The 13,941-nt window shown below is 46.8% G+C and overlaps 1 protein-coding gene across 1 annotated transcript in view; it reads right to left on the bottom strand.

Annotated features, from left to right (window-relative positions):
- Positions 1 to 2,724: 2,724 nt before the first annotated feature.
- The window catches only part of kcnh3 (potassium voltage-gated channel, subfamily H (eag-related), member 3), a 100,415-nt gene continuing 89,198 nt past the window's right edge, over positions 2,725 to 13,941 (bottom strand). The window contains exons 11-15 of the mRNA XM_071526328.1: positions 9,703 to 9,917; positions 5,458 to 5,714; positions 4,261 to 4,361; positions 4,100 to 4,152; positions 2,725 to 3,723 (exon numbers count right to left, since the gene is read on the bottom strand). Coding sequence (XP_071382429.1) covers positions 2,725 to 3,723; positions 4,100 to 4,152; positions 4,261 to 4,361; positions 5,458 to 5,714; positions 9,703 to 9,917 — 1,625 coding nt within the window. The remainder of the gene's footprint in view (positions 3,724 to 4,099; positions 4,153 to 4,260; positions 4,362 to 5,457; positions 5,715 to 9,702; positions 9,918 to 13,941) is intronic.

Below are 13,941 nucleotides of genomic sequence, written 5' to 3' on the forward strand. Positions count from 1 at the left end.
CTGAAAGCGGTAAAATTATCTGCCAGTGCAGTAAGAAGATTTCACTAAAAGAAAAACCTAAAATAAGCTTGATAAGTCTGGATACAAGATAAAATAACTTAACAAGTTTGTCAGTTTTTGCAGTGTTTCGTTTGAGTAACAGTGACAAAAAGAAAATGAAACTTGCCTGTTTACACCGTGGTTTTACTTTCTGCCAGTATTGTTTCACCTTACAAATCAGTCTGGACCAAAGCAGAGGATTATGGGCTTGCTTCAAATTCAAATCACCCAGACATAGTCAAGTGCTTAAGTCCTCTGCCTCTGAAACCAGATGTGTCCAAGGATCAAATCTGACGAGAGCTTTCTCTCTCTCCTGTGTCTCCTCCTCTCTGTCTCCCTTTCTACTTCCCTGTCTTCACTGTCTAAATAAAGCACAAACATGTCAAAGTAGAGTGGACTTCCCACTTTGTTGGCATGGCAACAAAGTGCTTCAGAAGTAGATGTTTGAGACACACAGTGAAAGTATAGTAATCAGTATAGGTGGCCAAACCTGGTGGTCCTCAAACGTAGCACAGGAGTCTGAGGTCTTAGAAAACAACACTTCTTTATTGTCGTACAGTATGTATTCCTGGTAAAGTTTCTGTAACAGTAGTCATTAATAAAATACATCTGAAGCCCAACAGCCTCCAGTAGGGCAGGCGGTTTGTCTACTCCCACCACCCCTCGGCCCTCGACAGCTCAAAAGCAGGCACATTCCTCATGCAAATAGCTGTGACATGCATTTGATTTAAAACCCATAACACCCCACCCCGTAGGAACCCACAGAAGCCCATCGACCTCAGTGGGAAGTCTGCTCAAATATATTTAAGTGTGAAACGAGTCCAGGTACTCCCCGCCCGCCCTCTCTCTCCCTCCCCTTCCCCCCCCGCACCCGTTACAGAAAATAGAAACCAGAAATCTGACTGTCTATATTACAAACAACGTGTGATGGACCTGTCCTGTGCGAGGCCGTACCTCTCTGACAAGATAATGCTAAGACAGTTAGTCCTCAGACCTCTGTGGTGATGCTGCCTGGCTGTTGTACTTGTTTTAGAGTTAGTCTGTTGTCTTTTACCAGCATTTAGCTCTGTGGTTGAGGAAGGGGTTGCAGATGATGATAATTGTGTGTGTGTGTGTGTGTGTTCAAGATGCGGTTCTTATTTATATGCGTGCTACATAAGAATGGGAAAGGCTACACTCAAGTCTGAAATGCATCCAGTTATAGAGCGAGTGTAGTTCGAAAGTAAAGAGACACCCGATCTCTGCTGGACCTCCCAAATACACATATTTCCTCAACACTTTCTCAATCATCAATAAAAATAAATACATAAATAAATAAATAACATTTTAAATAAAGGTGCAAGTGTTCTCCATAGGTGAAGTTGATGGCTTTCTATGTAAATTGTGATCAAATGCTTGCCTGTAGTTGATAGGTATAGGGCTAGAGGGATGTCTATGTCTTTATATGGAGAAGGCACGAATGGCTGAATGGCTAAAGCTCGGGGGTGATGTGGGAATTGTCTTTGCTGTACAATCTGGTAGGCTGGTTGTAAACAGTCATAGATGGTGATATACAGTGACATATGGGTGCCGTCTATGACTTATGTGTTCCTCCCCCACCTTTTCCCTAAATCTAGCCTTTGTCTTTGGCACACTAACTCCATCCCTAGCCCAGACGTTTAGCTAGGTCCACTGTGGCTCTCCATACTGGAATAGAAGCATTTCTTCACTTGCTTATGTACTGACTAGATTGTGTACTTCAAAGGGTCCTCTTGGACAAGGGGAACGGAAATATGGAGTGTTCTGCCAGAAGTCAGAGCACGCTCGCATATTTGTTTATGTCTGCTGATTGTGTGTATGTGTGTTTTTGTGTGAGTCTGTGTGCAAATACGTGAGTGTATGGGCATGTCTCTGAAGAGATGGTTCGATGGTTCAGCTGAGTGTAACAATTTACCTCCATCAGCCTAGAGGCAGATAATTGTATCCCTTTCAATGGGTAGCCCCACTGTTAAAGCCGACAGGGTTTCCAAGCGATGAGGTGACTTGATGTGACTGAGACTGAATAAGGAGTTTACATTCCCAGTCCCAATGCGGTGGCTCGGATAATCTGGCTTGGGTAAAGACATGTTTCCTGCTGAGATATGTGTTAATGCCTGCCCTTAGAGGAGTAGGAGGCAGCTGGAACATCTGGAGACATCCATGTTGGGTTAATAGCAGTGTTCTACGTTCAGATTGTTGGCAAGAGCCAAATTAGGCTGCGGCTCCCAGATGAATGCCGTACGCCTCTGAGTCAGCCCCTGTTAGAAAGACATTGTGCCACGGTCCTGTGAGTGTCCCAGTAGCTGTACGGATTGATAGATGCCGTTGGAGTGTGGAAACTGTAAGACAATTTGTGCTGTTGTAGTTCTGTGGTTGGCCTGTGTAGAAAAGAAGAGAGTCCTCATTCACATTGATGAGTGACAGCTGGCTTGGTGCCTTTCCCTCCCAGGTATATCGCCACCTATCTGTCTACCTGTCTGTTTTTCTGGGACTGCCTGTCTGACAAATTGCTCCCTGTATAAATTGGACCCTCTCTCTTCGTTTGCCATTGCTTTTCCATTCCGTCTATCCAGCCATCACTTTCCCTGGCCTAGTGTTCTTTTTCCACCTCTCTCATTCTCTCTTCCTCTTTTGTTGGCTCTCTCGCTTTCGCTCTGTTTCACTCGTTCATAGAGCAGGTCCTTCCTCGTCGATGAAACTGATGTGCTCCATGGAGGACGTCCTGTCCTCGGCCTCTCCTCCCCACTCCTGCATTTCCAGCTCCTGGGGTCGAGCACCGGGTCTGGCTTCCCCCTGGTGCGGCTGTGAGTTAGACCAGGGAGGAGTGTGGGTACCTCCGCCCCGTCTCCTCGCCCTGATAGAGTCCAGAGAAAAGGGGAGGGAGATGGTGGAGGGATGGAGGGAGAAGGCGGGAAATATGAGAGGGATGGAAGGGGAGGGGGAGGGACACGAAGCCCTCGGCCTACAGTCCCCCGGGGAGGAGGCGAGCGATGGAGGAGCCGAGCAGTGGGAGGACGGCGGGGGCAGGGTGTCCTGGGAGGGAGGCGGGGGGAGCAGACCTCTGCTGGCGTGGCTGCCGGGACGGGACAGGTGTGGACCCTGGCAGGGGGAAAGGGACGAGGAGGAGGAGAGAGACATGGAGAAGGAGAGAGACGGCGACGGGGTGTGAGAGGCCAGTGGGGGCTGGTCCTGAAGGGAGGGGAAGAATATTCCATTACTGGAAGAAGCGTGGAGGCTGCGGAGGTCCGGGGATCCCTCGGAGTGTCCTTCCCCGGGCAAGGGAGGGTCGGAGTGGGCGCGGCCCTTGACGCCACCCCCCGGGGAGTTGGACTGGGGCTGCGGCGGCGCTGGAGGAGAGGAAGCAGGCCTGTGTGGTGAATGAGGAGTAGGGAGAAGGCACCCGGGCAAGTGCACGCCCCCCATGTCTCCGCTGTCCAATAGGGAACGAGCCTCGGGTCTCTGAAGGGAGCAGGGCGGGGCGGGGGGCGGCACTGCGAGGCGGGTGCCTGTCGACAGTTGGCCAGCACCGCTGGGAGGCGGGGTTAAATTTGGCGTCAGGGTCGGCAGTACCGGATGCGGTGCCACTTGGAGGAGGGGCTTAAGCAGGCGTGTCATCTCCTGCAGCTCCTGACTGAGCTGGGACACTTGTTTGGAGAGACTGCTCATCTGTATGGTGAAGAGACACACACAACATAAACACACACACCCGAAAACCAGATGAAGGTCAGTCCATACAAATGTTAATATATCAATTTGTTTATCTTCTGCTACATAATAAGGAAGATAGGGGAGCTTACAAAAATATGTGGCCCCGTAGTCTGTGACAAAGTTAATCCTTGTTTGTGTAAAGCATAATCTGATACATTCTCCCTGCATAATGTTCACATACAGCAACACCATTTATTTTCACTCTACAGCGCACGCTCCTGAAATAGCAACTTATGTTCCTATCTCTCTGTCTGTCACGCATCCTGAAATAGAGCCTTGTGCTCCTATGGTAGAAACTTGTTTGTGTATAACTGAACATCAAGTCGGCACTCACCTCCTCAGTTAATTTAGACACACTCTGCTTGATCTCAGACTGCTCCCGGATCCCTGCATACACACATACACACACACATACACACATCAATCAACTATTCTTATGTATATGAGAGAGAGAGAGAATGAATGTGTGTGTGTGTGTGTGTGTGTGTGTGTTACCTGGGTATGGGGAGGGTGGGGCTGCGGGTGACAGGCTGGGGCTGAACTCAAACTTCTGTGATGAGTTGGAATTGCTCTCTGTTTCAATGCCGTCCACAAATCTAGTCCGATAGGGATGAAAAGTGAGACAAAGAAGAAAGAGAAAGAGGATGAGAAATGAATGTAAATCACATAGCCTGTCGGCAGCGCTCCGAGAAAAGTGCAGTGGAATACCGGCCAGACCAGAATTTCTAATATGGCACTGCGGACTCCATTATTATGTATCTGTGTTTGCTTTGCAGTAATTGCGCTCAAATCATAAAAATCCCACTATCAACAGATTCTGCTCACGCACCAGTGCACACAATGTTATTAATCTCTATGTGCACATGAATACATGTATGCTCTCTATACATGCACACACATCCTACAGTGTGAAAATATACACTCACCGAGCACTTTATTAGGAACACCTGTACACCTGCTTATTTATGAAATTATCCAATCAGCCAATCATGTGGCAGCAGTGCAATGCATAGGATCATGCAGATATAGGTCAGCAGCTTCAGGTCATGTTCACATCAAACATCAGAATGGGGAAAAAATGTTGACCGTGGCGTGGTTGTTGGTGCCGGACAGACTGGTTTGAGTATTTCTGAAACTGCTGATCTCCTGGGATTTTCACACACAACAGTCTCAGCAGAGTTTACACAGAATGGTGCGAAAAACAAAAGACATCCAGTGAGCGGCGGTTCTGCGGACGGAAACGCCTTGTTGATGAGAGAGGTCAGAGGAGAATGACCAGACTGGTTGGAGCTGACAGAAAGGCTTCAGTAACTCAGATAACCTCTTTACAACGGTGGTGAGCGGAAAAGCATCTCAGAATGCACAACACATCGATTCTTGAGGCAGATGTCACTTTGGTAGCCGGCTGACACTGAGCTGAAAGCTGATACCTACCCAGTGTTAGTATGGTGTTCCTAATAAAGTGCTCGGTGAGTGTATACACCCTCTAACCCCAGCCCCCCTGTGGCCAACCAGCACTATTTCCTACTAGTTGCCATAGCAGCCAGACACCCCAGTTGGAGCATTAATTGTGTTCTCTGCAGTCCCTCCTCTGGCTGTGTGTGTATGTGTGTCTCCCTCGTCTTTCTGATCACTGCTCTGCGTCTTGTCTTTCAGTGTGTGTGTGTGTGTGTGTGTGTGTGTGTGTGTTACCTAGGGCTGAGTTCAGGGGGCACGCTGCTGAAGCTGACCACCGGGATCTGCAGGGTGGCGGGGCGGGAGTGGTCGGAGGGGGCGCGGAACGGCCTGGGGGGCAGCAGAGGGGAGCGCAGCGGGGAGTTGAGCCCCCTGCTGAGGCGGAGCGGGGAGCGAGGTGCGCGGGACACCGAGTTCTGCTCCTCGTCCCCCTCCTCGTCCTCCCGAATGGACGGCAGCTTCTTCACCAGGCCGCCGTTGCTCTCCCAGTCCACCTGAGACGGAGAGAGAGAGACAGAGAGAGAAAGAGAGAGAGAGAGAGAGGGAGGGGGAGTGATCAAAAGCCAGAATTTCCCGCTGAGCCTTCTGGAGGTGTTGTGGGCCAAATTCAACATCTGTGATGGGAGGAACCTGCATGATAACCACAATAACATACCTGCTTTCACCCACTTTTTTCTGTAACATTCAAGCTACATTTCTACATAGGTGCTCTCCCAAAATAGCGCATAGCATCATACTTGCATCACATTCTGCGCATTGGTAAATACAGATTTATTATGGGGTGGTGTAGTGACATCTTCATGCCAGTAGGTGGCAGACAAACAAAATAGTTTGTACCTCTAAGCCAGTGAGTGTTGCATGTTTGATATGTTAATGAAGTACATCTCCAGATACTCCCTCTCCCAACAGAGACCATTTTGAGGAGAAACAAGGCGATTCCCTTTGGTCCCTCTCCTCCAAAAAGGTGAGCAAAGAGGGACTTTGGGGATTCCTTCCCAGTTCTAATATGCTCCACCCCGGTCCTGCCCAGACTCTCTGATGTGGACAACAACTGAGTCTACAGTGAGGAGGTTGTGTTCTTTGTTGTGATTGAAACATGCCCCTTATTGCTATAACCTGTGCCCCTCCCTTTGCTGAGTGAACACATTTATTTGTGAAGTACAATGACTGCAACAGTAGATTTAATTTCCTGGGTCACTGACATTACAAGCAACCGATCGTAAAGGAGTTCAAAGGTCAAAGTCATGTATCAGTATATTCCTGTGACCCAAGAGGGATCATGTCAGATGGAGAAATTCTTGAGAAGAACTAGGAAGAGAAATAGGAGTTAACAACAGAGATATATATATATATATATATATATATATATATTTTTTTTTTTTTTTAAAGTAACTAGTAATCTAAAGTAAATCGAATTATTTACTAACCTGTTAATTATGCTTTGGGTGAATATGGTTTTGCAACATCCCTCTTTGCCAGGCTTGGCTGTAAAAAGAAGTCTCTCTTGCTTTGTCTGACTTTTCCCCATCACCTTGTCCACCCACAGCCAAGACACACACTCCTCCAGTGTTACACACTTATGAATTTAATAATTTAGGCTGTCTTCAGTGTCGCTGCTGTGTCAGTAAATTTCCAGAAAGGAATAGCTAAACAAAACAGGAATGTGTCTGCCAACATGATTACATGAGAAAATGTGTATGTAAAGAGTTTAGCTCCTCCCCTCTGTACAAAAGAGAGGGACCGTCTGCTGAAAACACCAGCACAAGCTACTTTGAGAAAAAGAGCTTGTTGAATTTATCATAACTGATGTCTGGTGCGTGTGCGCATGGGAGTGACTCAAGGTTGGCAGAGTTTCCATCTTGCTAGACAGCGACAGTCCCTAACAGTCTTATACTATACTGCTTGTATTTCAAGCAGGACTCAGGAACTCATTTATTTATTTCTCAACTTTTCTACCAGTGAAGAGGCTCCCTGACCGGAATGATAAAAGACTGAGAAACTGTGTATATCTGCAATGTGGGGTTGACTTGCCTGCATTAGGAAGCTGTTGTTGCTGAAGTTAGTGATTACATCTTGTAATTTTCCTACACTGGCTTCAAAAATCACGTCACGTAGGGACAAACATAGAATGAGTGGTGCAGTGACTAATGAATGTGTTTCATATCTCATCATGCGGACAAGCCAACGCCCCATCACTTTTCCTTTTCCCCTGTTCCCCTGCTCTCGCTCTCTCTCGTATCCATTTAATCAAGCTTTCTCTCTCTCTTTCTCTCCACCCCTGCCTGCTCAGCATTCTTTCTTTTTTTTTCTCATTTCTTTCTGGCCTCCTCCCCCACTACCCTCCTCTCAGCCCCTACCACCTCCCCTTTCCCCTGTGCCAGTGGAATTTATTTTTAGCTCTCTGTTTCTAATCTTAGCTCCCAGTGCCAGAGGAAACCAAGGAGCGCTCCGCGATGGAGGGGGTGTGTGTGATATGTGTGCACGTGCCTCATATCTCTGTGTGTACTTGTGTGTGTGTGTACTTAAGTTTACATTAACATCCTGTATGTGTGATAGAGTCACGCTGTATGCTGAAATCTGCGGCTGCAATTACATTGGGTTAGGGTGCAGGCGGGCATGTAAATGAGGTGTTTGCGTGCTTGAAATGAAACGAATGAACAGCGTCTGACAGCGCTTTTTCCAATGAATTGCTCTTTCACCTATTTTTCATGTAATTGTGTGACAGAGAGAGGAGAGAGAGAGAGAGTGAATGTTTGCATGTGGATACACTTGGGTGTGTATGTGTGTGTGTGTGTGTGTGTGTATGCAGGTGCATGGCAATACGTTGCTCTCCCTGATATAACTGCAGGCTACTAACATTGCTACAACACACTTTGACATGTTTCTCGTACGGAGAGCGAACATCACATGAACACGGGGTACAGAATGTGCCGTAACCCTCTCCTCTGCCTGTAGCGCGGCTCGGTGCACCGAGTTGACCGGTTGCTCTTGCACATTGTGGTGTTTCCCCTAAGGCTCCAGGGTCATGACAGTCAGTCAGCAGCCTGTGAATCAGCGGGGAGGAACAGTGGCAAGTACAAACACTGCTCCGATGATGGATTGTTTGCTTTCTTATTTGTTATTTTTGTCTGAGTCCATCTCCTTCCTTCTACTTTGCTCAGTAAACCTCCTACTTGCCCTCTTCCTTCTTCTTCTTCTTTGTCTGCCTCTGTATCTTCTTCTTCTGTGTTTTTTTCTTCTACTTCTTCTCCTGTCTACATGTCTCTACTTTGTTGCTGTGAACACTATCTATCTAGTACATTCATCCTCTGATGTTGTTTCTTGAAGTATTTGCTTACTGAGCAACAAGCGATATGGATGGATATCTGCAGGCTTTCTTTTTCTATGTTTCTGTGGTCTAGGCTTACTAGTTTTGCTATTCTACTGTGCCAGCACACACACACACACACACACACACGCAAACACACACTCTGCGTTGCCTGGGCTGCTGGTACCAGAAGGGTTTTGCATACATAACAAGGTTGGACAGCTGCATCCAAGACCTAAGATATGGGCTGCAGCTCCTACACCTGGCTCTGTAAATCCTTGAGATACTGCCGGAGACACACACTCACATGCACGCTTACATATGTGCACACACGCGCACACACACATCTGCACACGCGCTCACCCGCTCGCACTCTGCAGTGAGCGTGTCATGCCCCGGAGTAGCAAGCAGCACTGCAGCGGAAAACGAGGGAGAAAGGAAGAGCAGAAGAGAGGATGAGATAGCCGAGGTCCCCCCCTCCCCTCTGTCCCTCCTCCACTCTCCTCCTCCTCCTCCGCTCCCTCCTCCTCTGGCTGGCTGGGCTATTTATATCAAGCAGGATCCAATCTTAGCAGCGGCTGCGGGGGAAAGAGCCAGTCAGGGAGAGCCCCTGTCTCCCCCTGCTCTATTCTTAGCAACAAGGCTGGCTCCAAACAGCAGCACCCAGCTATTCCTGTCGCTCTGTCTTACACGCTGCTGCTGCTGCTGCACGAGCCAAAGCCCGTGTGTGTGTGTCTGTGTGTGTGTGTGTGTGATGGCAGCAGATAAGAAAAAGTACTCCAAAGCCAGCCTTGCCAAATTATAATGTGTGCGCAAGTTTTTGTGTGTATGTGTGTGTTGGGCAGCGAGTGCTGGAGAGGTTAGGTGATTATGCATACAGCTCCTCCAAGTGAACCTCTCAAGGTGAGTGTCTCTTCAGGCTGCCTGAGACTACATTAGAACCAGGGCCTTGAAATTTTCCTGGGTTCATTTCGCATCCACACTTCCTCAGCTGCCCAAGGAACGATGTGTGATCCAATTTGATACGTAATATGGGATTCACAATTCAATACAACCACAATCGATGTAATAAATAATAAATAAAAATTCTATGAGAACAAAGTGTGACTGTGCAGCATATACAGCATCCATAGACACTCCTTGCTCCCTCTCTTTAGATGAGTGTGTGAACTCACGTTGTCGCCGTGGCCCTCCCGCAGGTTGTATGTGAGGTCGTGTTGGATCTCGCTGATGAACTTCTGGGCGTACTCGGGGTAGAGGCGCAGCACCTCGCGGAGGCCCTTCAGGCTGATGTACTGCAGGTCACAGTAGGTCAGGGCCTTGACGTTGGCGTTGGTCTTGATCACCTGCTCCTTGGTCAGGGAGTCTGAGCCGATCAGGTCTCCTTTACCTGGTGGAGGTGGGCCCACACGGAGACAGGTGTAAGACAAACACACACACATAAAATGCCATAGACAGACACGCACAGACAAACCGAAAGACACACATACAGGTTTGTGTCTTTGAAGCAGTAATTTGCAGTGTGTACATTTTCCCCCAGTTATCTCCACTTGAGGGAAAGGGCATCAGCGAAGCCAGTTAAATAAATGTAACACACAGACTGTCTGTGCTGCAGATCATCAAAGAGACATGAAAGGAGTAGACCTGGGGAGTCAGTTCAACAGAAGCTGTGCAGGGGGAAGAATGTGCTGGATAGAGTGCTAAGCTTACCTTTGAATTCAAGGCAATCTCTAAAACTGGCCCTCTCCCCATTTAAAGGGATATGCCACCCACAAAAATTAGTCTGTATTGGACAGAAGCATCATTATCCTCCTGAATGTTAAAGTTAACTTGTTTCTCTCTTTGGTTGGTGGCTATGAGACGTAATATTTGTTCAGTTAGCTGTATTACTTGCATTAACAAGAATCCCTCCAGGCTACGTTTCTGAAAAATAACCCTCTAAATACCTATATGATTGGAAATTACTTGACCTGTGCAGCAAGAAATGTCTGCAGTTTTCCAGTTGTGCAAGTTTAAGGAGTGTATTATTGTTGAAATTTTCTTCAATTATACTTGATTCTTCAGTCTTCTCTGCAGATTTATAGGCCACCTGCATTGTTTTCTTATGGAAATCCACTACACAATGTTTTTCCAATACAGATTATGTGGAGCAATTCATTATTTATTTTAAGATAATCATGCATTTTAGTGGGTTATTTTTCAAAAACCTAGCAGGCTGGAGAGTTTTGTCAATACAAATAATGCAGGGAATTGTCGGCATTTCACAGAACAACTGAACTGAACACTGAGAGAAACAACACCACTAGAGATCAATGAAATGTTTGGGGTTTTTATGGGTGATTGTGATTTCTAATTCTTCCACCACACATTACCATATATCCATGTGATATTTCCATCTTAATTAACACTTACATAGTGTTATTATATCAAAAAGAAAATGGAAATGTTGTATTGCCGTCTTGCTATGGGGATAAAAACAGTTCATTTACGAGGGGCGGGTTGGACAAAGCCTCCTGCAGTACAAAAACTAAAAGGAAGACAAGCACAAAGGCTGCTTCAGGGCCTCACAGCCACACCCTCCATGAGGACAGAACAGAGAAAGGGGGAAAGAAACAAAGGGAGGGGGCTGGAGGAAAAAAGAGGAGAGAGGCTAGAAAAAAAAATTGGAGAGGGAATAGTGGTAAGATGGAGGGAGGGAGGGCAGAGGGGAGGAGGGAGCTAAAATGGGTGACGGGAGTGTGGAGGACTGAAAAGAGGTATAGCTGGAGCTCGGAGGGTAGGAAACGACAGAGGGAATGAGAGGTGAGAGAGAGAGAGAGAGGAATTGGAGAGGGACGCGGCAAGGGGGTGGAGGTGGCTGCAAACTGGCATGGCTGATAGAGGAGAAGTGGATGGGAGGGGGGAGAGAAAGAGGGAAGGGAAAGAGAGAGGTGGGGTAGATTAGAGCTTGATGCATGCCTTGTGAGCAACAGCAGCTATTTGCCACGCCACGGGCCTCCACCCCTCCTCCCCTCCACCTCCACATCCTGCTGTCAGCGCGCTCGACTCCGACCAACAGACGCGTTCTCTCCCTCCTCTCTCGATCCCGCTCTCATCTTGTCCTTCTCCGACTTAATTTGGCGTAATGGGCTCTTCGCATGCTCTCCCTGTCTCTCTGTTTCTGTCTCTGTCTTTCTTTTCAGACTCCCATTTCTGTACCTCCCTCCTCTTCATCTTCACCCACCCACCCACCCTCCCTCCCCAAAATTCAGCTCGCATTGTCTTTGTCACGGAGATGATGGGTGGCAGTGGAGCCGAGAGCGACCGTAATGTCAGGGAAACCTTTCATTAATAATCACAGAAAATGTTTGAGTTGAGCGGAACAGGAGACGAATACTTGAAAAGCGGTTTAAGAGACGGTGTATCTGTCTAGTCCTCAGTGTTTGTGTCTGTGCATCTGCAGAGTGGATGTGAAGAAATGAGAAGGGCAGAGAACGAGGGGTTTTGAAAATAAGCTCATTATATCAACTTCAGTGATTCTAAGACATTAGTATGCGCTGCCAATTTATTTGCCTCTGGTATTTCTCTTGTACTTGCTGTTATTGTCGCCCACGTAATGAAATCGGGAGGGGAGGGGGGGGGACTATGGATTGGGTTGTGTCCGTGCATTCGTCCATCTGACAAATAGGACGTTTCAGGTGATAAGACATGACTGGTCTGATTTTGACAAAACTTGGAGAGTTCTGGCAATTAACAAAATTCCACGACTGGCCTGATGGGGATGTTATAATAAAAGATCTAAGTCTCAAACTTTGAAAGGCTATTCATAACTGCTACGCCGCTGGTTTGATTTTGCTGAAACTTGCAGGGATGATGAATCTTGTCACTGATTGGCCCAAAGCATCACATGTCTCACTTGTCACATATGGATCTGAAGCAGCATTCATTCCACCAAATGTTTTACATATCCATTATTGACAATCACGCTGTGAGCTGAGCTATCAGCGTACTTACTGCATGCATACAGCATTCATTTCAATTTTCAACTGATGGAAATAATTTATTTGAATTGTTAAAACATGACGTTGCTGCTCGTTTTCTTATCGTCTGTCTCTTTTGGAGAAAGGAGTAGACGTTTGATGGAATGAATCCAATTGGGTGGAACATGACATTGCTGCTGCTTGGTGTCTGTGTGGGCAGCTGATTGAGTGTGTGTTCAGAATACACTTCAGGAGTTGTATGTATTGTATGGGCACAGGGGGAGGGAATGTCTTTTCACAAGTGTGACTCTTATCTTATCACATGTGTGTGGCTGCACTTAAACTGTTGTCTGGACACAATTCTGTTGTCTGGACACAATTCTATGTAAATAATACAATCCACTCTTATCTTTACAATAGCCACATCTACCAACACAATCATCTTCATTATCATTATTATCATCGTCATCATCATCATAATCTGTGATAAGTACCTTCCAGGCTGAAAGACTATTCACTTTCACTGCAACACACCAAACCACTCTGGGACTATCAGGGCCTCATTGGTCAACAACTCAAGGTGATACATAGATTTCCCACTCAAAGAAGCTCTTTTAATTGCAGCATGGTCACTATTATTCCTGAAAGAACACTGCAGGTGCAGGAATGATTTGTAAAGGTTAAGGTAGGCTGCACCATGAGAAGAGTTTACTGGACTCTCCATGGCTCTGCTCCATCCACACTTCAGCATTAATAATCAAGGTGCTTTAATAATGCAAAATCTATCCATTATTAATACCAGCACAGCAGTGCATTCGGTCTCCCATTGATGTGTGTGTGTGTATGTGTATGTGTGTGATGATCAAGATCAAATATATGGACCGGGGGCTTGGCATTTGAAGATAAATCCCCTCTATCACACACACAGACCGACACACAGGCAAACGCAGACACACAGGTACAGCCCATTAATCCAGTACCTCTTGACCTTTTGAGAAGCTGACTTTTGAGACATGTACATCTATCCTTGCCACACACATAGACACATACATGAAATCCCCCCCCCCCTCTCCCTCTCCCTCTCTCCCTCTCCCTCTCCCTCTCCCTCTCTCTCTCTCTCTCTCTCTTTTTCATCCTGTCTGTTGCTCTGTCTCTCTCTCTCATCACATACAAACACACCTCAGAAAGGCTTGTGCTATTTGCTGGTTTAGTGTCGCTGAGGCTTTGAAGCAGATCCGGAGGAAATTAGATTCCAGCATGCTAGACAGACGGTTAAAAAAATGTTCCTAAGCTGTTGTCACAGGTGCAACTTTGTGTGTGTGTGTGTGTGTGTGTGTGTGTGTGTTTGTGTGTGTGATTGACCACATGATTGTTGGTTGTTAATCACATAACACTATAATTTGTCAAAAAAGTTTGTCAGTATTACTGTGAGAACAATATGGCTAACACTTAATT

This window comes from Centroberyx affinis, unplaced genomic scaffold (assembly GCF_046629955.1).
Source record: "Centroberyx affinis isolate AG114_WGS23_722 - 3 ecotype Tasmania unplaced genomic scaffold, CSIRO-AGI_Caff_v1 ptg001400l_1, whole genome shotgun sequence".
NCBI classification, from domain to species: Eukaryota; Metazoa; Chordata; class Actinopteri; order Beryciformes; family Berycidae; genus Centroberyx; species Centroberyx affinis.